We start from the raw sequence: 24,834 nt of genomic DNA, 5'->3' as shown, positions 1-24,834 counted from the left end.
CACCATTTTCATGAGAGCGAACACTTAAATTGAAATCAAGTCATCACAAAAATCAGCAGACCTTTTCCTTCCAAACCTTTATTTTACACAAAAACAGCATCAAACATGTATTTAATCTGTTTTTCAATTGTTTCCATTTTAGATGAGACTTGGGACAGATACTTTCCCCCTTATAACACACCAAAATGGAACTATTTACAAGAAATCAGGTGGACAGAAAATACAGACAAACTTGACAGCAGACACAGAAAATCCCTAAGAGGGAGGAAATACTTGTTTTCATTAACATATAAAATGTACAACATGACCTCAACATCTACAGTTTTCCATACCGAGTTGTGATGTGGCTGAGATCTCATACATCAGATGGAAGCTGATGCTTTGTGCTCAAACTGAACGAAACCTTTTGCCGCTTGTAGAAGCACATTTGTCAGTTCCTCGACCTTGCCTAGCACTGTTAAGCTCTGACAGTGGTGCGAGTTGCTGTTCTAAACCAATCTTCCTTAAAAATGTTGAGGTCCAAACTCAGACAGGAAAAGCCTGTGAAACTCAAGCTTTACCAGTAGAAGGTTTTAGTGAGGAAACTGGCCGCTGTGTTCAGCCAGCTGCCACCGGTGTCTTGTTTAGCACCAGTGCGAGACACTGCGCGGTCAAGCTCTTTCTCTGGACTCTCGTCCTCTGGCAGGTAATCTGGCAGCTGGGAATTTTCTTCCACCTTTGAGCCAGAGGTGCTGAGTGGAATGAGAACCTGTAACCATAGTACAGCCATGTAAATAATAAATAACATACATACATTATATATATATCAGGGTTTCCGTTGTCCGGTAATTACCGGACATTGACCGGAAAAAAAATGAAATGTCCGACAAAAATAAATCTCTCCGGTCAAATTGTCAGATTAAAATTGCCTAATAATCCCGCCCCCCTAACACAATCTGAATTTGAGAATAAGCCTAAAATGTATAAAGCAAAAATACACCGACATTTGGCTATGTTATAAAGGAACAGGCTCTACCGTTTGAAAGTTACACCTCCACCTCACCTCCAGAAAACTGGATGGCCAGTTAAAATATGCCAAAAAATAAATAAAAACGGGTTGCCCTTCATCTCCGTTTCAGCGCTTTGGCACTGAGGACAGCGACTCAGTAGCCTACCTGAATTTAATGCGAAAAAAAAAACTTGAACAGGATTTTTTTTTTATATATAATTACAATTTCATTGAATATATTTTTAATAAAATTATAGGCCTATTATTTTTAGTTTATTAACAGCAACAACAGCTGTAAAGATGAAGTTGACGATCGCCATCTCCATGAACGCGCCTATAGAGAGAAATGCACATCATGGATCACATAATCAGAGAGTAGCCTATTTCTTTTCGTTTTAAATTGTTTAAAATACGTTTCAAGCTTTCTTAAGATATATTTCATGTCTGTGAGGCCTACGCTGAGTTTCGTTCAATTACGATGAGATGCGCTCCAGTTCACGAGCAATGCAAGTGACCGCGCGGGTGCCTCCATGATTAGGCCAATCGTCTGCTATATTTGCTGCTTAGCTATATATTAAATACAGGCAATTGGTTGATAAAAAAATTATTAAAATTAAGTTACAATTTATACAAAACGAAATTCACTTCAAAAAAAGTCTTTCTACAAAACCAAACTTAATTAAGTGGTCAAAATCATGTCTGACCCGCATGTCTCTCGATATTGCGCATTCTATCTTACTCGTGCTGTTCACTTTTCATAATCAACATAAATTTAAAAAATAACATTAGAATATTTTAACAAATATTAAACTAAATGAGCTTATTTAATGGCTACAACACGTATAGTAGACAGACTCTCTATTTGTATAAATTGCTGCACATTCATTTTATTCTGAATTTTGCACACATAAGTTGAAAGGCATTTGTTTGTGCATGGATAGCAAAACATATCTGCAACATTTATCAAGTTCACTGATAATTATGCGCGCATTTATTAGGCTAATTATTATCTTAAAGGGTTAGTTCACCCAAAAATTAAAATTCTGTCAGTAATTACTCACCCTCATGTTGTTCCAACCGCGTAAGACCTTCGTTCATCTTCGGAACACAAATTAAGATATTTTTGATGAAATCTGAGCCATGTTTCACTCCTCCATAGGCTTCTATGTGACCGAAACTTGCTGGCCCAGAAAAGTTATTAAAGAGATCGTTAATATAGTCCAAGTGACTCCAGTGGCTCAATCTTAAGTATATCAAGCGACGAGAATACTTTCTGTGCGCAAAAACAAATAAAAATAACGACTTTATTCCACTTTTCATTTCCTTCTCTCTGGGCCTCTAGTTGGTTCGCGTAGTCTTTTTGCGCACAATGCGTAGCGCGTCTGTGTTACACGTCACCACGTAGGCTCACTATTGGCCGACGCCGGTCATGTGTGTGTTGCGTGATGACGTGCAACACAGACGCGCAGCGCAAAAACACTACGAGGCCCAGAGAGAAGGAAATGAAAAGTGGAATAAAGTCGTTATTTTTGTTTGTTTTTGCGCACAAAAAGTATTCTCGTCGCATGATAAACTTAATGTAGTGCCACTGTAGTTACTTGGACTATTTTAACGATGTTTTAATAACTATTCTGGGCCGGTGAGTTTCGGTCACACTGGAAGCCTATGGAGGAGTCAAAATTCTGTCAGATTTCATCAAAAATATCTTAATTTGTGTTCCGAAGATGAACGAAAGACTTACATGGTTGGAACAACATTAGGGTGAGTAATTACTGACAGAATTTTCATTTTTGGGTGAACTAACCCTTTAATGAATAATGAAACAAGGACGAAGCATATAAACTGCGTTGTTTGTTTAGAATGGAATGGATCGCAAATAGATCCGAATGAAGAAACGTAGAAAATGGGTCTCGGGTGTTCCTGCAGAGAGGGGGTTCTCGCTGCAGAAATCGGATCAAGACGAAGCAGTAAAGTCGCCTTGCGGAGAACAAAGGTTAAGCGGCTTATGCGCACTGCAAGTTGTAGAGAGACACTGGGAAGTTCGCTTGAGTAAAAACAATAGGCTTCAGATATTTTATGTGGAGAAGGGGGATTGGTTTGTTAAACTATGAATTTTAAACGTCCGCCAAACGGACGTTCATGTTTTTTTTCTTCCGTTTTTTTTTTTTTTTTTTTAAAGTTAGGCTAATAAACATGTTGCATTCGGCCTGATTATGTCATTTTTTAAGTTACATAGCCTGCCTCCAGTTTTCCTCAACTTGACTAATTAAGAGGCGATATTTGACCGGCATATCATTTAAATGTCCGGAAAACGAAACCTCTGCCGGTCACTTTGACCGGCAACATTTTTTTCTAGCGGAAACTCTGATATATATATATATAAAATAGTGGCTAGTTCAAGTCACTGTATTCCACCGTTTTTCCAGGAAGGGTGTTTACGAATTTAGCAGTTATATTACAGCTGTATAACTTTCAGCTATTATTGTAAATGAGCAAGTCAACACAATAAATCTAACAAACTATGTTTTAATTTTTGAAAATATTTTTTTCTATTTCTATTACTGTTATTTGTATAAAATTTTATTGTAATCAAATATAAACATTAAAAGTTTATTTATATTAATTATGTATATCTAATTTAATGACAATGAAAAGCATGTCAAATGTACATTATGAATTAACATTTGCATTAATAATACACAAATTATTATTTAACATTTATAATTAATCATATGATTTATTAATCTTTTTTATTTTTAATTGATTTTAACATAATAATTAGCATTTATAATGAACTAATTTATTTTATTACATTTTAAAAATGTACACGTAAAAATTTGACCCGACCAGTTTAGCAGCAGGATATTGTTGAGCCATGGATCATCATTCTCAATATAAAACATATTTAAGTACATACTTAAAAGCAATAGAAACACCAACCTCTTCTCCATTTTCATTTTTCACCACCTGTTTAACTGAAAGCCCTTTTGTGGCGGCAATAGCAGTGGCCAGACTCTGAACAAAAGACATTTGCTTATTAGTTTTTCATGCACATAATGAGAACAAAGTTGCTTTTATTAGTTGACTCTCGCCTCACAGAAAGAAGAATATAATGTCCTGAGCTATGTGTACCTCGGTGGGCAGGTCAGCACGGATGCGTACAGTACATCTCTTCAGCGCCATCTGGAATGTGAAGCTGATTACACCTTTGACCCTCAATAGGGCTTCTTCACAGACACCTCTCTGATCCTGTCAACACAATCCCACATGTGATTTCACCCAGTAATGTGCATAAATAAGAGAGAAACCAGGTACAATTAACAAAGAGCATGTGTGACAGCTAGATAGAGTACATACTGCCCCATCCAAGCCTTGTATGTGCAGGGTCACTGATTTGGCTTTCTTGTTTGAGCTGTTGATGAAGAACTGTGGTTTGTTGCTCCTCTTCTGTCGCTCTGGAGTCTGACAAGCCTGTCTCTGTGTTTGAGCACTCAACACTCCATACACCTCTTTTGCAAGGTCTGTAATATCAGTCGTCATGTCAGTCCTTCAAACAGTACAAAAGGGGAAAAAAGATATAAAACATCATTAAAACAAGAGTTTAAGAATAAGGAGAATTTATGGATTGTGCACAGTGATACAACGAAAAGTAATTATAGTCAAATTTGATCTTATGGTAGTTTCAAGATATTAAAAATAGATCTTAGATCACTTAATATACCAGTAAATAAAGTAAAATAATAAAATCACCTCTCCATCAGTATCTCCAGGCTCACCATCATGCCAAGCTCATTTTTCATTGTGTTGATGTTGCGGGGCGCTTCAGCCAGGTACCGCAAAGTCTGAGGAGACATCGCAAGAGAGGTTAGTACTTTAAGAGAGGCCATATTACACCCTCTTGATTTTGCTTTTGTGCTCTACTAGAATAGGGTTTTTATGCTAGAATGTTAAACATATATATATATATATATTATTGTTGCAGCACCTCTTGTCCCAGTCTATCAGTAACACTCTGTTTTGTTCTGGTTTCTATGAAGTACCACCTTCCAAAAAGCAGAATTTGCTCTAATTGGTTGGCTGGACCAGTGTGTTGTGATTGGTTGTCACACCCCTTACCATAACTGCAAGTTTCAACACACTACTAAAGCAACTCAACCAGGCCTCATCCCTTTTTCTGTGTATCCCTTGGGCAGGAATTGTTTAAATGAGGGATATTGTGACGTGTGGGTTCCTGTTCAGAAACCACACTTACTGATATAGAGAATAACTCTCTTTGGAGTGACTTTGTAATTTTGCAGACCTTTTTCATGCTCATAACACACCAAAGAAAGTTGAAAATGTAAAATAAGCATAATCGGATCCTCATTAATAAACTAAGTTTTTGTGCGTTGACAAATCAGTGTACCTGAAGGGTGGCAAAAAGCACTTTAGAGTCTTTATGGTCTAGAAACAGCACTAGTCCGGGAAGGCAACCCTGGTCCTGAACAATCGCCTCCCGATTCTGTGGTTCTGATGCCAAGTCCCGCAGCTGTGTTACTACTGATAATGCGTCCATCATTTTTGTGGATACCTGAAACACCAAGAGATATGAAGACAACTCATTTAAAACAGCTGATAACATAGATCGCCTTTTAAAAGTTGATCCAATCCTTTCATTTATTCAAAACTTTTTGTTTTCTCACAGATTTTTATGTATTGTGATCATAACTTATATCAGACAGATTAATTTTAATAGTACATTAATAATAGACCCTTTAAATTGCATATGTACTAAGCATGGTGGCTGTGGGCGTATTAAACTTTTTTTTTTTTTTTTACAAACATTATTCAGAAGGGGCAACAGCTTCGGTCATGTGACCACTGACACAATTGTATTTTCTGCATTTTCAACCATGAGTAAAATACTTATTTGAAGTCCTTTTCAAAAGTAATTTTGGTCACTAAAAGTAGAATTGAAAGAGTTAACAGAAAACAGGTATTTACAGCACAAAAGCTGGAGACAATTAGTTCCTTAACGTTATACAGTAACTTTAGTCTGTTAGCATGATAGCTAACGTTACATAGCTGGAATTCAGATTCAGGTTTTGCGGAACTTTACATCTCTGTAAATGAAAGAAAATCTATTTTTATTCATTTTAACCTTCTTATATGTCATACTTTCTGCAATATGTTGATTATGAAACAATAAAATCACAGTGTACTCACCACTGCCGTTACTTTTAGCAGCACACAGTCGCACACACAAAAAACAAAACTTCCCACTGCTTCTGTTCAAACAAAACAATTGGTCAAAGGAGCTGATGACGTTTCTAAATCGTTCAAGCTGATTGGCTACATGCTCTTACCCGCCTCTCCGGACCAATCACAAACGCTCTCAAGCAAATAGCTTTATTTGAGTTTACCTGCACGGAAAGCGTGATACAGGGAAGAGGTAAAGTGAATAATACGCATATCTTTGTAAATATAAACGCCATTTTATTAATAATACAATGCATAGGTGTGTTAATTAGATTAATGCGCATATTAACGTATAGGTTTCACATACGCTTGGGTTCTGACGCACTCAGTGGTAGGATAGTGGATGATGCTGATAAGTAATTAGTGCTGTAACTTAACGTCAATTAACGTTACGCTTCTTTTGTATATAGGCTATAGTATACCGTTCGTTTTTTCCTCGTTATTTCTTCGAACGTCGAACGTTTTAACGGCGTTTTGACGGAATTGAATGGAATGCAGCTGATTTGATCCCTCAGGTCACGTGGAGAAGTTTGCTGCAGTGTGTGTTGGTTCCGTTGGTTCATCTGTCAGCAGAAACCCAGCGTGGAAAACACAGGGATACTGTCAATGTCTCTGCTGGAAGACATCGCTGATCTGCTGAGATGTGTCCTGGAATATTTTGGAGTGCCACCTGACATGGTAAATATGATCATTAATTTAGTGTGACTGTTTGCAAAAACAACTCAATAAACGTGATTTTACATGCTCTTTAAATGTAAGTTATTAATGCAGCTTTTTAACAGTACATCTTGAACACTGTTGTTGTAGTTGGTTCCAGTATGGGACAGTACACATTGTGGACAGTACCGCAGCATTGTCCGAATGATTGGGACAAACCTTCCTCTCTGTCCTCACCCACGGCTGCGGATCCAGGTACTGTCTTTGAGAAAATGTGTGTTCTGTTATGTGTTATTATTAAAGATTCAATCAGTAATTCATTTTTCTTATTTGGAGAACGTTTAGAAAAAAATAATTAAATAATCTATACTCACATCAGTTTTTTTTTAGTATTATTTATATTGTATTTATTCACATTTTTTATCAGTCTTTATATTTATATTTTTAGTTTTCATCCTTATTTCAGTTATATAATTTTTGTTATGTGCTTTTGTCATTTCTTAAATTTATCTTGTTTTTATTTTTTCTTCTCATATTTATATTTTATGGATATGGACATTTAGCCTGGTAATACCAAACTCTGCTACTTCACTTTGCTTCGTAGACAGAGTCTGGAATGGCATAATAGAGAAGTGTTTTCTCTCTTGCTAGGGGTCGCTTGTCTGAAGTTTAAAATCATTGGTTACCCGTAAGCCAATCTCATGACGTTTGGTTATGGCGTGTGTTATGCGCATGCTCAGCCGCATCTAACTTCCACTGTAAACACATGTATGATGCGAAAACAAAACCATCGAGCGAAATACCGGAGTAAAAATGGCTGTGAACGACTTTTGCAGATTATGTGAAGTAAATCTACGCATCCACGGTACAATCAGCATCTACGTCACGGCTCTCAGCCCGCCCTCTGTTCGTTGATTGGCCCGGCCGTCCGAAGGCCGATGGAAAACTGAAAGATAAGCTGCTATCTCAGACTGACTACAGAAGCGAAATGAAATTAAGCGGAAGTAGGAAGTCTGACGTAGTCAGGCTAAAGCCTGTTTTATACTTCTGCGTCGAACTCACGCCGTAGCTACGCCGTAGGCTGTGTGTAGCGCGCGTACCCTTCGGCGTACCCTGACGTGCACCTCTCCAAAAATGTAACAACGCGTCAACTCTACGCGGCCACAAGCGCTGTGATTGGTCTGCTAGAACCCCTCCCTCGGGTTTCACATGCTCCCTCTGCAAGTGTAATTGTGCGTCAACGCGGACAACGACGCAGAAGTATAAATGAAAACCAACGCGTTGCCTACAGCGTAGAGGCTTCGGCATAGGTCCGACGCAGTAGTATAAAACAGGCTTAATGGACATTTGTTGAAAGCACAAAACAATAAAAATGTGTATACAGCAAGTACACCTTTAACTTATATTTGATTTTTTTTTTTATCCCAAAGGGTCTGTTTAGCTGTTATTAAAATTAAATAAACTGTTTTTGCATATCAGAGAAAATATATAACATAAATTATAATTATTTTATAACTGGCTGGCTCATTTTGTAACACAAGCGTAAGGCATAGGTACAGGCCAGGACATTACATGCATGTGTTCACTTGGTATAAATTGTTAATAGTCTCTTCGCATGGTAAAGGCTTTGAAGGACTTAAGTGCACATTCAATAATGAGTTCTGATTCTATGTTTCTAGATTCCTCTGCAGACATTCAATAGACAAGGGTATATTGATGTGTCAGTGGAAACGCCAGCCATTCCTACATTAGCGGATGTGCTTTGGCTGGTGGAGGATGAAGGAGACAGCCACACTAAATTCAGGTAGTCACACATCACCAGCTGTATGAACACAAAGGTGTTTATTAATAGCTTACTGACGGTCTCTGTATGAGTGCTAAATTTAGTTCCGAACATAAGGTTAGCCCAGGGGTCGGGAACCTTTTTTAACCAAAAGCCATTTTTTCATTTTTGGTTAATGCATTTTTCCCCAAAAAATTCAACAGTAGTAATTATTAGGTCCATAGACAACTAAAAACAAACAAATATTCAGCAAACAATAAATAAGTTGGAATTAATTGTGCAGGGCTTTCACTGTGAGGTTGAGTTACCAACTGATGAGCATAAATCCTCTTTGTGAGAGAGAGAGAACGAGAACGCACACAGTACTTATTACATCTACTGTGTTTACTTGAATACTCGACTTGGCATTTTGATATATTTCTGTGTTTATTTGGCCGTTTAGGCGCGCAACCGAAGACAAAGGCTACTATGCTTGTCCGTGTTGCGCTCGCACAGCACCCTGTCAGTAGAATTCAGTTCTCTTTCGCGACTTAGCACGCTTTTAATATTTATTTTCAATATAAAGCACATCCTGCTATTTTCTTTCTCACTCATTCATGTTTGTTATTAATAACTTTAAAAATAATCGTCAAATTAAATCTGCGCGGTTTATCAAAAGCATGACACATTTATAGGACATAAAGGGTCTCTGCGGCAAAAGTGAAAGTACCAGCGGGTGAAATGTTTCGAAATGTCTCTTTGCATAGCAAAGCACCCATTTCAATAAAAGGATATATTAAAGTTTATATAGCCTACTTTTACACTTTTGCTGCTGTTCTAAAATCTAATTGACTAGGGTTAGGGCCTCTGAGCCGATCTCTGTTGATGTGTCTTAATTTTTTTATCGATCGTTTGTTGGTAAATGGTGAGAGACCTTGCAAACCACATTATTTTTGCCAAAGAGCCAGGTGTGACTCGCGAGCCATAGGTTCCCGACCACTGGTTTAGCCTGTTATGAGATTTCTTGATGGATTCTGGTCATCACGAGAGTGTGTATACCATAAGTTTTGTTTTGTGGAGAAAGTTCAGTGTCATCATGCCTTCCCATGTTTATAACAGAACTGCCGTCCCTCTGAGGAAACACTGTGTGCAACAAGGTTTTGAGATTCCATCATTGGGGTGTGAACGTTCGATGTCCGTGTCTGTTCCGGCTCAGAGGAGAGGCGTGGTGCTGGAGCAGGACACCCAGCCAGAAGCCCTGCAGAAGATCTCAGCTCTGGAGGAGGAACTGCAGAAACTACGAGCACAGATCGCCTTGATAGTCACAGTTCCGGCAGGTACCGTATGCTGTATGCCAATGCTGTGACTGACAGATTGTCAGAGATTCTGTAAATGCAAAAATCTCATAAAATAAAAAGGCTATCTGTGGTGGCTGCCAGTCATATTTTTAGCCACAAACTCAAATTCACTCAGATAAGATTGTAATTTTTATTTCTGTTTATAGTGCTTAAGGGGGTCCAAAGTTGGAAATTCTGACTGGACTGTTCTGTTCTTAGCTGTGTGTCTCAAAGTTCCAATACAACATTGGAAGGACCCCCGAATAGATATTTTCGGTTTTGTCTGCTGTAATTATGACAAAGCTGCTTATTAACAGAAACTAAGAATATTGATTAATCAAATTAATTAACCACAATTCAGTCTGTGATTCCAAAAGTTTTAGGAACTGTATGTTCATCAATAAAAACAATAGCTAAGGAAGGCATTTTTATGTGCTTTTTAGCATTTTAATTTAGCATGAAAGTTGCTCTGAAATCTATTCATAATATTTTAATTAAAATGTTTCTTTTATTTTGTTTTATCAATGTAGTATTTGTTTAAAAAAGTATTTTTGTATTAATTTGATTATTAAAATAATTTATTAATTTAAATATTTGGAGACTTTAAGTCTACTGGTGTCGCACTTGCAATTCTATGGCAAAAACAAGTAACAACAAAATAATTTCAGGCTGATCTTGATTATGTGAATCCGTGACTGTCGACGTCATTCAGGCATTACAAAAAAAATATTGAAGGATAGAGCAGTTAAAACTACATATAACCCCTTAGGAATCCTGCATCCCATGGAAGTTGCATAGCTCCATTGCTCATTCATTTCACATATGAATGGGGCGTTTCTTAAAGGGACAGCAAAAAATAGTTAAGGGGGAGAGAGTCTAAGGCCCTGTTTACACGAGAACGCTCGCGGGTGAAAACGGATGTGCCTTTCGTTTAGACGGCGATTTCGGGGCTTAAAAATGCTAAAAAGTGAAACCACCCTCCAGAGTGGAAATCTTAAAAACGCTCCACCGTTGCGTTTCCGTCTAAATGGTAAAAATGCAAAAGTTTGCTAGACAGTGAAGGCACCGATCAGTGCTTCACATTGCCACCTAGCCGCCTGGAGTGCATACTACATTGAATTTCACACACTTTTGCGTCACCATATGCACGAAGATTTCCCCCCGATAACGCTCGTCTAAACGCAGAATAAAAAGTGATCACTTTTGCGTTTTCTCTTCAGATCGTTTCCGTGTAAACGTAGCCTAAATTGACTGTTTTTGGAGCAGAAAATCATTTGACTAGTGGAACGCAGAGGAAAAATTTAATTACTAAAAATGTATGATATATAACCCCTTTAATGCATCACTTTGATACCTTGTAATAAAATAAAAATATTGCTTCTAATAATAATAATAATAATAATATAATAATATTGTTATTGTATAGTTGGATTGAATGGGGAAATGTTTTCCTTCTTTTTTTGTCCTTGGCTAATTGCATGCCTGAATGAATTGATTAATATTAGTGGACGTCAGGGACTAAATAAAATTATTTAAAAAAATAAAAAAACTTTATTGTATCACCCTGATACCTTTTTATATCCATTTCTCATGTGTCTCTCAGGCCGTGCTGTTCTTCCAGCTGATCCTGGCACTCCATGCTCTACTCTACCTATTCCTATCCTCACTTCCACTCCTGTCTGTCCTCCGCCACCACCCCCACTTCCTCCTCCGGCTATGGCCATCTGCACGGAGGGGTCCGTGTCAGAGGTGATTCGACAAAGACAGGCAGCAAAAAGGCAAAAGCTTGCACAGTGTGATCCATCTCCGGGTATGGCGCCTGCTGCCCTGCCCTCCATGTTAGAGGTGCTGCGAGACCTGAATCAGGTCAAACTGCGTTCTGTCGAGAGGTATGAATCTAGCGGCTTTAAATTCGAAGCACGTCTAAGTTTGAAGCTCAGTACTGAACGTGGGTTTGTATTTGTAGATCTCCAGGTGGAACTCCAGTAAGGCGTCGGAAGAGTAAAGGCGTAGCATGTTCATCTGACCCTGCAGCTCTCATCGCAGAAGCACTGAAAAAGAAGTTTGCACACCGAAAGAGAGACGATTCGTTTGGTAAAGAGAACCGCTCCGCTGAGCCCTCTCCTTTTAGCAGTCCAGACACTCCCCGGGTAGGTGTTGTTCCTCTTTTCCTCTAACCTTTATTTCAGATGACAGTGGAACAGTAGGAGGTGTTATTTTGACTGTTTAAGTACTCCATAAATAAAACAGCGGAGTATTTGGTGGTACAGGGGGAGGATGAAATGAGATATTTGTCAGATGGCGTCATTAGCTGTTACATCATGTAGTACGGTTTTGTCAACATAACGCACAGTCTGTCAAGTTAACAATATGGACGGAATATAATCATGTGTAAGCCAACCAATCAAACCGCAAGGTATCATCCAAAGTGCCATTGTACCTATTGAATGCATTTACGTGCAAAATCTTACACTGATTATGCTTTATAACTTGACAAGTTGTAAGTTCATGTAAATCACTTAAATGCAGCTTTTAACAAATAAAAGTTAATAATGCTTTAGATAATAAAGCTGCGATTTAATTAATTAAATTTGGTGTGTGTTTCAGAGTGAAGCGCGGCACTGTGTTCTTTTACACGCAAGCGTCTCATGATCCACTGTTTTCAATGGCTCAAACCAAGTCTGTTCACAGTAAATGCTGCTAGACGCTAATTCATATCGGCATCTGCTCTGAGTTTGGGTCACTTATTGTGTGCATAAGGGGAAAGCAGTATGCTCTGACCATCTTCCCAAAATTGTAATGAGAAGCACTTGTAAACCGGCTGTTGTCAACGAGAACCTGCGGCTTTCTTGCATTGTCTTGCATCTGTGTGTTGTTGTGCGTGTACATGCACTCATTGCTGTCGTTTCCGAATAATAAACTCCTCAGATTATAGATAAGCACATTAATTGCAGGTTTGTGGAGGTGGGATTGGAGTTTCTGAGTGCCAGAAAAAAAAACATAGTTACCCAACCTGAGAAATTGATGCCAAACTAGCAGGGTGCAGGATTGATGCTGTATTTTTGAGTGTAATAATAGGAATGTCTCATTTGAACCACTAGGGGAAGTGTGTCTGTCCAGAAACGTAATAGGGTTACAGACCCTTAGACCAGCAGAGGGCAACATTTCATCACAGTGCAGCAGCCGGCGCATCAGCATTGATTGGCAGAATATAAAAAGTTTAATTATGAAAAAATGTATTTCCTATTAAAGGGATAGTTCACCCAAAAATTTAAATTCTGTCATCATTTACTCACCCTCAAGTTGTTCCAAACCTGAATGAATCTTCTGCTGAACACAAAAGATATTTTGAAGAATGTCGGTCACCAAACAGTTGATTGGACCCCATTGACTTCCACAGTATTTTTTTCCATGCTATGGAAGTCAATGTATACTTTGTTCAGCAGAAGAAATGAATCCATACAGGTTTGAAACAACTTGAGGGTGGGTAAATGATGAAAGAATTTTCATTTTAGGGTGAATTATCACTTTAATAGCAGTTTATGAGCAATATTGATTAAATTAAGCTCTTTAATGCTCAGATCTTAGTATATCTATCTGAAACACTGGTGATCTTCTGTAAATAAGGAGATTTTCTTCACCAGATTCTAAATCTTTCCTACACTTGTGTTGGTGTAACACTATTACACAATACTTGGACAGAACCCTTGACGTTTTGCTGTAAAATGTAGTTGAGAATGCAGTTTAATGATAATGCATTGTGCGCTGTTGTGACTTTAGTGTCGTATTGGTTTACAGATTCTGCATCACACCAGACGCAGCCAGGGACGCATTCACCTTTGACCCTTGACCTTAAAGTCTTCCAGAATCAAAGTTGTCACGGACTGATGTGACGGACAGATTTTCTTTCAGCGCTGGTCTGTTTTTTCCTTTTCCCCTTTCTCTCTGAATTTATCACATGGGCCTACATCTGAAAACACTGTGCATGTTTTTGAGTTTTTACGCAGGCATTGTAATTTTTGTACATACTTATGTTTATTTGTAAATATTATATACAAAGGACTTCTGAATGACTAAATCAGGTATTGATACAGGATGGTAGTAATTATGTCATGGGATGCTAAAAACTCAGTTTCTTTCAGCCACAAATGTGGTATATAAATATGGTTTGATCTATGCAATGCCTCTTTTTATATATTTTTTACTTTTTTTTTTATTATTTAAAGCCTAGTTGGACAAACCAAAGTTCTCAAAACAACTTACCAGTGATATTTTAAGTTTTAAAAAATGGTACCTATTTTGCTCATATTTCATTCATCCACTTGTCTGCTGTATTTTCATCCTCTCCTACAAACTTATGCAGTATCACTATCAGAAGCAATAAATAAGTTAGATGCCTTTCAGAGTGTTGTCTTCCACCCGTCAAGTGTGTGTTATTACATAAACTAGTTTATTACACGGGTCTCTGGAATATTTGATTCTGACTGGTCAATCACACCATTCTGCTGTCTGATATTTCCTAATATTCAACGTTATCCATGGCAGCGTTGTATATAATAAGTACATCTCTCATCCAGGTAACTAAAATCGGTTCTGTTTTCACATCTCTTGTATCAAACCTATGTTTCTGCAAGGGAACAAATGATAAAAATGGTAATTGTGACTTTTTCTCACAATTCTGAGGGGGGAAAAGGTCAGCTGACAATTGACTTTTGTCACGTTATGTTTATTTTTCTTAAACATTTTTCTTAAACAAACAAAAAAAGACTTTTTTTCTTAGAATTGTGAGATTAAAAAGTTGCAATTACCTTTTTAATTTATTTTTAATTTTTTAATTCCCGGGCAGAAATAAGCTTCCATACAAACCTTGGACTTGCAATCTCTCGTTTCATAAAAATGTAATTGGCACTAGTTTGCGCCTCAGTTTTCGACTATAGTGAAAATGACCTCAGAGGACTTTAGTACTAATATTACTGTAATATTGTTACAGGGATAATAATAAGCAAGATGTGTAATGTAAGCAGGCAGCCATTTATTATTGCAAAATAAACCCGACTGAGTCTTGTATCACCCTGAAAGGGTATATGTTGTGATAATGATTGGCTAACTGTACATTATTTTAATAATTTTGAATTTATTTTAATAATTTTAATTGCTTCTCATTTAGGAATGCTCATAAATAAACATTTAAAATATATATACATACAGTGGAGAAAATATTTATTTGATCCCCTGCTGATTTTGTAAGTTTGCCCACTAACAAAGAAATGAAGGGTCAATCATTTTTATGGTAGGTTTATTTTAACGGATAGAGACAGAATATCAACCAAAAAAAAAAAAAAAATCCAGAAAAAACCCACATGTACTGTAGGTTATAAATTGATTTGCATTTCAGTGAGTGAAATAAGTATTTGATCCCCAAGTAAAACCTCATTTAGAACTTGGTGGAGAAACCTTTGTTGGCAAGCACAGAGGTAAGACATTTCTTGCAGTTGGTCCCCAGGTTTGCACACTTCTCAGGAGGGATTTTGGTCCACGACTCTTTACAGATCCTCTCTTAATCCTTAAGGTTTCTTGGCTTTTGCTTTGCAACTCGAAGTTTCAGCTCCCTCCACAGATTTTCTTTAGGATTAAGATCCGGAGACTTGCTAGGCCACTCTAAGACCTTAATGTGCTGCTTCTTGAGCCACTGCTTTGTTGCCTTGGCGGTATGTTTTGGGTCATTGTCATGCTGGAAGACCCATCCGCGACCCATCTTCAGTGTTCTGCCTGAAGGAAGGAGGTTCTTGTCCAAGATTTTACAGTACATGGCCCGTCCATCAGCCCCTCAATACGGTGAAGTCGTCCTGCACCCTTAGAAGAGAAACAGCCCCAGAGCATAATGTTTCCATCTCCATGATTGACTGATTTTGGTGTCATCTGACCACAGCACTTTCTCCCAAGCCTTCATTGGCAAACTTCAGACGGGCCTGTACATGTGCCGCCTTGAGCAGGGGGACCTTGAGGGCGGTGCAGGATTTCAACCCATTGTGGGGATGTGTGTTACCAATGGTTTGCTGGGTTACTGTGGTCCCAACTGCCTTGAGATCATTAACAAGTTCCTCCTGTGTAGTTCTGGGCTGATCCCTCACCTTTCTCATGATCATCCTTACCCCACGAGGCCAGATCTTGCATGGAGCTCCAGACCAAGGGCGATTGATGGTTATTTTGTATTTCTTCTCACCAAGCTTCTTGCTAATGGTCTTGTAGCCCATGCCAGCCTTGTGCAGGTCTACAATCTTGTCTCCCTGATGTCCTTTGACAGCTCTTTGGTCTTGTCCATGGTGGTGGAGAGGTTGGAATGGAAGATACAGGTTCTGTGGACAGGTGTCTTTTATACACATAACAAGCTGACATTAATACTTTCTTAAAGTGACAGGACTAATGTGTTTCACATGGGCACATAACCAATCTGTGGGAGGCAGAATTCTTGCTGGTTGGTTGGGGATCAAATATTTAATTCACTCGATCAAATGCTAATCAATTTATAACCTTTATATAATGTGTTTTTTCTGGATTTTTTTGGATTGATATATCCATTAAAATAAACCTACCATAAAAATGATAGACTCTTCATATCTTTTTAAGTGGCCAAACTTACAAAATCATCAGGGGATTAAATAATTATTTTCTCCACTGTATGTGTGTGTAGATATATACAGTATCTATTATGAAAGTACTATCATATTCAAGACAAAGGCATAGCCTTGCACATAACACACTTAAAAAGGGCATTAAGTGAAAAAATGCATTAAAACCACTGATGGTGGTTAACATCATCAGTGTTAAGCAAAAAACACATGCATATTATTTTTTATTTTTTTTGGTATAAAAACACTGAATGTGCGCCGTGTGTACCTTTGACCCTGACCTAACAACTTTCTCAAACCAGTATGTATTTACACTATTGTTTTCAGGCACCGTGTGGGTGGATGCTTGTTTGATGGAATAATTGCATCGTGTTGTGTCTGTAAACCACATCCTTCCAATCACTAAAGGTTATCATGGAGAGGATATGCTGGTCTACCGAGACAGGAAATGGTTACACGCTGAAAATCTGATTGATCCTTTGCTTCCGTCAGACATGTTTTGATGTTAGCCTGACAGGAGGGTGTTCAGAGTGGAATATTGTAGTGTAAAGTCTCACCCCCACTGCTATATCTGGCATATGCTTTCTATTTTTGTTTATCTTCAGAACTGCACCTGGTCTAATGAGAAACTTGTGGACTAAATTTAATGCCCCCACGTTTCCGTAACACATGTTTGTTTGTTGTTAAGTTTGACAGAATTTGGCAGGAAAATGATGATGATGATTGTTGTTTAATACCACAAATAAAAAGTCAATGTTACCAGAAAGGAAATAAAATTTTCCTAGGCCCTGTGATTTTAAATGATAACCCTGCCTGTGGCCTGGTGCATCCGTTGCATCTTGTAGGCGGCTCTTTGCTTTCCTCCCAAGGATTTGAGCAATGTAAGATGGCTGAAGCATTTGGGGACATTTTTTATTATATTTAAAAATTTGAGTTTTGGGTAACACTTTAGTTTATGATCCAATTCTCACTATTAACTAGTTTGCTTATTAGCATGCTTATTACTAGGATTTCGGGCTGTTTATTAGTCCTTATAAAGCACATATTGATGCCTTTATTCTGCATGACCTTATTCTACATTCCCAATCCTACCCAATACCTAAACTTAACAACTACCGTACTAACTAATAATAAGCAGATATTAGGAGTTTAAGGCAAAAGTCATAGTTAATAGTTAGTTAATAGTGAGATTTGGACCCTAATCTAAAGTGTGACTGAGTTTTGTCAAAATGGTACAAGATTGAGTTGCGTTGTTACCTTTTAATCATGATTTTGAGGTCATAAATTTGTTAGTGTATTACTAAAACTTGACAAAATGAATAAAAAACAGATTTTTACACTTACAGAATTTGTAGTCTTTCTCTTCCATGAAATCAGCAGCAGTTTTTTTTATTAGCAATAGCATTTAGCAAAATGTTTTTTCTTTTTACATTGAGTATTTAATGCAATGTATATTTTTAGATGTTACGTTTTTGGATGTATCACCATTTGTGTTAAGATTTTCCCTGTTTTTATTCACGTACTCTTGTATAGTCTGTAAATAGTAATTGATTTTTAATGTATAAATAAAAGTACATACTGTATATTCCATTTTAATATGAACACTTAAATGCATGTATAATAATAAAAAGTATAGAGTAAATACAGATTGTTTCACTGAGGTTCTGTACTCGAGGACAACCTTCATGAACAAAAATGATTTAAAGAACCACACGAGGGCGCTTAAGGATTGCCGCCATCATTTAATCAGAGGTAACCCTGCAGAAACAGATCTCTAACTAACTGATGAACAGGGCTAGTTTACAGAGAAAGAGAGAGAAAAAACCTACAGTGTAGAGATGTGATAAGACTGGGAAAAAATAGGGCGAGGGTGTGAGGCCACGAAAGTTCATGAGTCTATGTCATTTTGAATTTGCATACTTGTAAGAACTCATTTGCAATGCAAAGTCAACCCAAAGATTTAAAGGAACACTGCAATGTGATTGGCTGTTTGATTGGTCACCTGACGCACTCTTTGTTCAATATTTTAAACATTTACCTATTTACCTGGGAGAATAATTCCTTGTGGAGGGTTTCTACACGTGTGTGTGTGTCTCCAGAGTTGTTTCGGTTTGAAAAGCATGTGGAGGCCATGTTACTGAGAAGAAGCTAAACAAATAAAGGTCAGGGGTCACATTAAGGTATTTACAACACTGCTAGGCACTTGAACCTCAGACCTTAATGAAAGCCTTTTTATTATTAATATTTGTATCACTATATGTGTGGACCAACAGTAATTTTGAGGTTACAAAGTTACACTCTAAAAATGGCTGGGCTAAAAACAACTCGGTTGGCAACCCAGCTCTGGGTAAATATTGGACAAAACACATGCATGGGTTGAAGTAACCCAGCAAGTTAGGTTGCACAGTTTAACCCAATGTCAACAAATTTTGAATAAAATTTTACCTCATAAATGGTTATCATATCCATTTTTTTTTCTCGCAGCAAAGGTTCACTTTAAAAATGGCTGGGTTAAAAACAACCTAATTAGCAACCAGTATTATGTAAAAATTGGACAGAACACATGTTGGGTTAAAGTAACCCAGCAAGTTGGGTAGCAAAGTTTAGCCCAATATAATGGGGTGATTTTATCTCATAAATGGATATTATTTCAATTTTTTTTATTGCAGCAAATATTATTTAGTGAATTTATATCAATTATTTGTAATTATTTATATTGATAAACAATTAATAAACAATTCAGGGAATGAATGGACATCAAACAAACAACATAAGAACAGTCTAGAATCAAATAATTTTATTTGATGGCAAGTTCATTAAAACAGAAAGTGACAGGAGCAATATATCGAGTGCGCTTCTGGCATCTGTGGGAAGAAGAAATTAACTGTATATGAACTGAGTTCACGGTAATGAACTGTAGGCCTATAGTTGACAATATTCGTTTTGGCCAGGTGAAAAATATTTACTTTATATAAAAATATTCGTTTTTGTTTCCTCTGTCGGACATCTCAACTTCCGTCAAACACGACCATCGCCCCCATTATGATCAACGAAGATGTTCACACGGTAAGTACGGCTGTGGCTGCCGATTTTAAACATAGTCTGTTACTTTACTTGAAACGTGTCGCTGCTGCTGTTGTCGACTCGCTACACTCGGGAGATGATAGTTCAATATGGCCGCGTCTCGTCTGCAGTTCAACCGAACCTAAGAAACGGCAAACTTACTAAAATGCTGAAACTACTGATTATTATTTGCCTGTACAGTAATTATTTTTATATACAAGTCAATTCAAATCTTAAGTTATTCCTAAAGTTCATCTTAGGACAGGAGACAAAATGACCGTTGACAAACCGATCCAGTTTTACATTTCAAACCAGCAGTGAGTTACTATGACCCAGCAGGCTGTGTAGTTTGTGAGGAAGTGCATCATTTCTACTGTCAGTGAAATATAACGTAACCCAGCAGTGGGTTACACACAAAACTAACACAACACTTTGAAAATAACCCAACAGGCAGAACCCAGTAACCCAGTACACTGGGTTAAAAAAACAACCCAACCATTTTTAGTGTTCATGTAACCTTTGACTTGCATTGTTAAAGAGCTCAGACTTCATGTAAGTTTTAACAGGAGGTGCAAATGACATGTTTAAAGTCATTGGACATAATCTGTTTTTATGTGTGCATGTTACACAAGCACTATTTACACCCAACACAAAGCCCCGTGAGGCCTATTGTGACTGGTATGACCACATTTGCACTTGCACCTTTGTCAGGACTACACTTGATAACGCTAATTCAATTTCTCTAGAATTAAATTCATTTTAACATTCACAACGTGAACTGTATAAGCATCATATGTGCGTGTGTAACCTCCTTTCTGGTACTTTCCCAGTGAGAGTCATTTGAGTTTTTAAATGAGTAAGCCAATGATTCTGGGAAAGAAAGGGTTAATTTTTCACTGCCCCCATCTCTTTTTCTCTCCTTTTCTCTTCCCTCTCTCTTTCTTTCTTCCTGTCACTCTGTCTCTTCCTGCTCTTCTTTTCTTTCTGTTTCGTTCCGCCACTGTACTTTATTTAGACTTTAATGCTAACTCTATGCACATCTAGCCCTTACACACATTCGCAAGTTTTATTTGTGGATAGTAGTTGTGTGTGTGTGTGTGTTTAAATACTACTTTGTGCTTTTCACAGTCTCATGTATTTTTTATTTGCCCGTATAAACAGATGAAAGCACACCTGTCTCTATCACCTGCTGTTATAGCAATCATAAACATAATAGGTGTGTGTAAGAAAGAGAGAAAGCGAGAGACACTGCTAAGTGTCATGGGTCAGCTGTTGTGTGTGTGATTTCCACACAAGGAGAGAGATGATAAATAAAAAAAGGTGTTTCAATAAGATGAACCTGTAGGTTGAGTTGAGCTAGTTTGTCTGCTTTTCAGCTGTCTGCTTTAATTATTGTATTATTTTGGGTTTAATTAAGGTAAAATATTAGGTCACAAGCAATACAATCTCCTTCTGTGAGTCCACACTGACTCACAGTGACTTACTGTGATGACTAAAAAGTTATGATTATGATCATAACCATGATTATGAAAACATTTCTTGTTTCTCATGGGTTCATGACAAAGTGTGGCATTACATTGATTGAACTATAATGTTTAGACAACAGCTTAAAGGTGAGGTGTATTTTTTAGATAATAAAGTACTAGTTAAACTATCCTAGTTTATTATTACAAATGTAAGTAAGACATTTCTAAGTTGTTTATCCTGAAAGGTGTAAACATTGCGCTAGCAAAACATTGTTTGATTGAGAATTCCTATACCTAACATGTTTAAATATATGAGTGCAACAGTCCATTTCCGGAAGTAAAAATCCCATTCATTTTCTCCATTGGGGAATTGATTTTTAATGATAAGATATAAACCTTTAAAGAAGACAGGCCTACTGTGAGGCAGGCCTCCTGTGTTACAAGGTTGTTCAGTAATGGTATATGCTTTTGTTGAAGCCATCAATCTGCATTCCTTTAACTTGTATTTCATATAATTGTGTTTAACAGTGGAAATACAGGTGAGAAACTAACTATATCACCAAAGATTTCACAAAGAAATCCATCAATCCGAGAATCGAAACAAGCAAATCACACCAAAAAAACTCTTTAACACCCACCCATTCCCAGGAAACCATGCAAATGATGTAATGGAGTCAGCCTAAAAATGAAATAAACAGTTAAGCCCAAAATTCATACCCATAATCAATGACAAAGCCTATTTATTTATTTTATCACATGCAGTCAAACCGTTTTTTTTATAATTGGTGACAAGTTTTTTGCACATTTCCACTGGGATTTTGGACCAGTCCTCTTTTGCATCGACCTCCAGGTCCTTGAGATTGGAAGGCTTCCATGCCATCCCTCTTGTCTTCAGTTCTCTCCACAGCATTATGTTCCCCCCACCAAGCTTGACCGTGGGGATGGTGTTCTCGTAGTTGAATGCTTCTCCTTTTTTACTCCAATTAAAAGCCAATGTCCAAACATCTTGAATTTTGTCTTGTCAGACCACATCAGAATCTTCTTCTTCTAGATAGATAGATAGACCTAGGTGAGGATACCTAGGATAGTCTAGGTGAGCTTTTGCAAAGGCTAGGCAAGCTTTTCTGTGCCTGTCTTGAAGGAGTGGAGTCCTCCTTGGTCGGTGTGCCCTTGGAGACCAGCCTTGTGCAGTGTTCACTGGTGTGTCTGCCTTGAAATGTTGGTACCAGCTTTACTTAGATTATTCAGGATGGCTTTGCTGGTGATCCTTGGATTCTTCGTAGCCTCCTGCACTACCAGTCTTGCCAGGGCAGGGGTTCACTTTTGACTTCCTTCAACATCCTTTTAGACTTTACAGTATGAAACTCTGAAATTTCCTATAATGCTTTGCACAGTGGCCACTAGTACTTGAAAACATTTGGAAATACCTTTGTAGCCTTTCCCTTTCTTGTGAGCATCCACAATGCACAACCGGAGGTCCTCACTAAGCTCATTGGTTTTAACCATGACTTGCAATTGCCCAGAAACTGACTAGCAAACAGATGTATCAGCTGTTCTGAATTTATAGTTGATTAGAATGCTCTAGAACATGCTAGAAGTTGCCAGGAGCATTTAGAATGGGGCAGAAAATTGCATCTCCTTAGAATTTTGCAATAAGATCTGGGATATGAATAATTTTGGACAAAAAAACCCCCACTATGTCTTACAGTCTTTGCCCACATTCTTGTGTTATTACCAGTCAGAAGATACCCATTCACCAAATAAAAATTCACTTTAACTCAAAATTTGGCCTGGGTCTTGCCCTAAGCTCTAGCATAAGCTACCCCAGAATCTCTGCTTTCTCATCAGACCAACTCATTTATTCACATTGTTTTGCAACTGATTGTTTCTTCTTTCAATAGTTGTTCAGTTCAATTATTATCTGCCATGCTATATTTTTACTGTTTGAACGCTTGTCCTCATTGTTGTATTCTCTATATTACCTATCTATTTTGGAAATTGTCTTTGAAAGGCGATATATAAATTATTATTACACAATCTTATACCTTTTGACTTTTTGTCCAATTTCACAATATTGTTTTACCTCATATCAAAGTTTGTAATTTTGTGATTCACCTTGTTCCTGGTTTGTTTGGTTCATGGCTTATAACGCTTAAACAAAGACTTTTTACGAATCCCTATGGGAAAAATGAATGGGAAAAATACAGTACTTATGGAACCAAGGTCGGTGAAAAACATGGACGGGCACTGTTGCACTCTATGGTGTGAGTTTGTGGTGGAACTATCTGTCTTTTATTTTTTGTTGCCAGTGGCTAGTTAGACACCTGTTTGAAAACAATCATTTGTACAACATTTCTGTTTTACAGTTTTTGTGTCTGGAACTATGAGTATGTTTTTTGCATGTGTTTCAGTAATTTGTGAGACTGAAGGGTTTGGAATGGAAAGTGTGTGTGTTGGTGAAATAAACTTGGAGATGTCTAACCCTGGACTGACACAGGGAATATGCAATCTCATTTGACTTGCAAATCTCTATGCAAATGAGGACCCTGAGTAAGGGTGTGTCAAGGAGGTGGTCATGTGTCTGCCAGTTGTGTATGTGTGTGTGGTGGGGGGTTACGCTGAGAGAGAGGGAGGGCGAGTAGCATGCGTTATGAATGATGAGACGGACACACATACAGTATTACGTTGACTCTCTACATAAGTGCTACATGAGTGCAGCGGTCCACAGCATTCTTGCGACATATGTTCTCAATTCCTTCCCAAGAATTCTTCTTGAGAGATTCCTTGGAAGAACATTTCTGCCTTCTTATGATCTTTGCAAATGTGAAAATCCAACACATAGTGGTGCCACTGTTCATTATGTTATTGAAACTTTTTTCCTGTTTTTCAATCTTTCTGTCTCCTCAAGTTTTTTTCTATACTTTTATTCTACATTGATCTTTCAAACTTTTTTTAAACCTTTTTCAAAATTTTAAAGCTTTTTCTGTTTTTTTTAACCTTCAGACATCTTCAGATATCTTTTACTTGTACTTTGTAAACTTTCTTTTGAACTTTCTGTAGACTTGTCTTTCTTTTCTTTTTAAATCTTTTTAAAAACATGTTACCTTTTGAAGTTTTATTTAAAAACCTTTTTCTTTCAATATTTAATTAATCTCTTCTTTTTTTTTACTTTAAAACTCTCTTTTTTAGAACTTCAACCTTGCAGTTGAACTATTAATTGAAATTAGGTTGTTAATATTAATCTTTTATATGTGGTGGGGAATCCACACTAGGAGTTTAAACTACATGATAATCTATAAGTATTCCTATCAAGAAAAACCCAAACACACGTTCGATCATGTCTGTTTGAAACAACCAACTGTTCTCAAATGGCCTAGTGTAGTTAATAATTTCATTGTTCATTAACTAGTGTGTAGTGTTTTCTGGAGATATGGATGATAAAAATTTTGCTTAGTAAATCTGATGTGTGTTTTCGTGCTTGAGGCTATGTTTTATGGGTAGTTGTGTCTGGGAGGTTGAGGGGACAGACAGAGTATGGAAAACTGGCTGAGACCCCTGGCCTGATATCATCCAGAGAATTTAATTTGACTTGCAAATGCTATGCAAATAAGGAGACCCGTGACAAGGTGTGTCTAGAAGGCCATCAAGACATTGCCAGGTGTTTTTCAGAGTGGTAAAGAGAGTGTTACAGCAT

General features: G+C 37.5%; 2 protein-coding genes across 5 annotated transcripts; one reads left to right on the top strand and one right to left on the bottom strand.

Annotated features, from left to right (window-relative positions):
* Positions 1-40: 40 nt before the first annotated feature.
* armc1l (armadillo repeat containing 1, like) lies at positions 41-6,773 on the bottom strand. 4 transcript variants are annotated; one of them, XM_081386477.1, is made up of 9 exons: positions 6,534-6,773; positions 6,334-6,390; positions 6,194-6,255; positions 5,394-5,558; positions 4,739-4,830; positions 4,346-4,535; positions 4,121-4,237; positions 3,929-4,003; positions 59-748 (listed from the first exon to the last, which is right to left on the bottom strand). In XM_081386477.1, exons 4-9 carry the CDS (start codon positions 5,544-5,546, stop codon positions 557-559), a joined length of 819 nt encoding a protein of 272 aa, XP_081242603.1. In that variant the 5' UTR covers positions 5,547-5,558; positions 6,194-6,255; positions 6,334-6,390; positions 6,534-6,773; the 3' UTR covers positions 59-556. The 4 variants fall into 4 exon arrangements, 3 of the variants coding, with proteins under 3 accessions (XP_081242602.1, XP_081242603.1, XP_081242604.1); XM_081386478.1 differs by having other exon boundaries at positions 6,194-6,252; positions 6,534-6,559; XR_014031694.1 differs by lacking the exons at positions 6,334-6,390; positions 6,534-6,773 and having other exon boundaries at positions 59-255; positions 333-748; positions 6,194-6,250.
* Positions 6,389-17,379, top strand: mtfr2 (mitochondrial fission regulator 2). Its single transcript, XM_081386475.1, has 9 exons — positions 6,389-6,419; positions 6,742-6,904; positions 7,034-7,138; positions 8,563-8,687; positions 9,765-9,982; positions 11,586-11,871; positions 11,949-12,132; positions 13,781-13,899; positions 16,939-17,379. Exons 2-8 carry the CDS (start codon positions 6,833-6,835, stop codon positions 13,823-13,825), a joined length of 1,035 nt encoding a protein of 344 aa, XP_081242601.1. The 5' UTR covers positions 6,389-6,419; positions 6,742-6,832; the 3' UTR covers positions 13,826-13,899; positions 16,939-17,379.
* Positions 17,380-24,834: the final 7,455 nt, after the last annotated feature.

The sequence above is a fragment of the Scardinius erythrophthalmus genome, assembly GCF_964197995.2.
Source record: "Scardinius erythrophthalmus genome assembly, chromosome: 15".
Lineage (NCBI taxonomy): Eukaryota > Metazoa > Chordata > Actinopteri > Cypriniformes > Leuciscidae > Scardinius > Scardinius erythrophthalmus.
The sequence above is the reverse complement of the archived record's forward strand: the minus strand, read 5'-3'. Positions and strand labels throughout refer to the sequence as shown.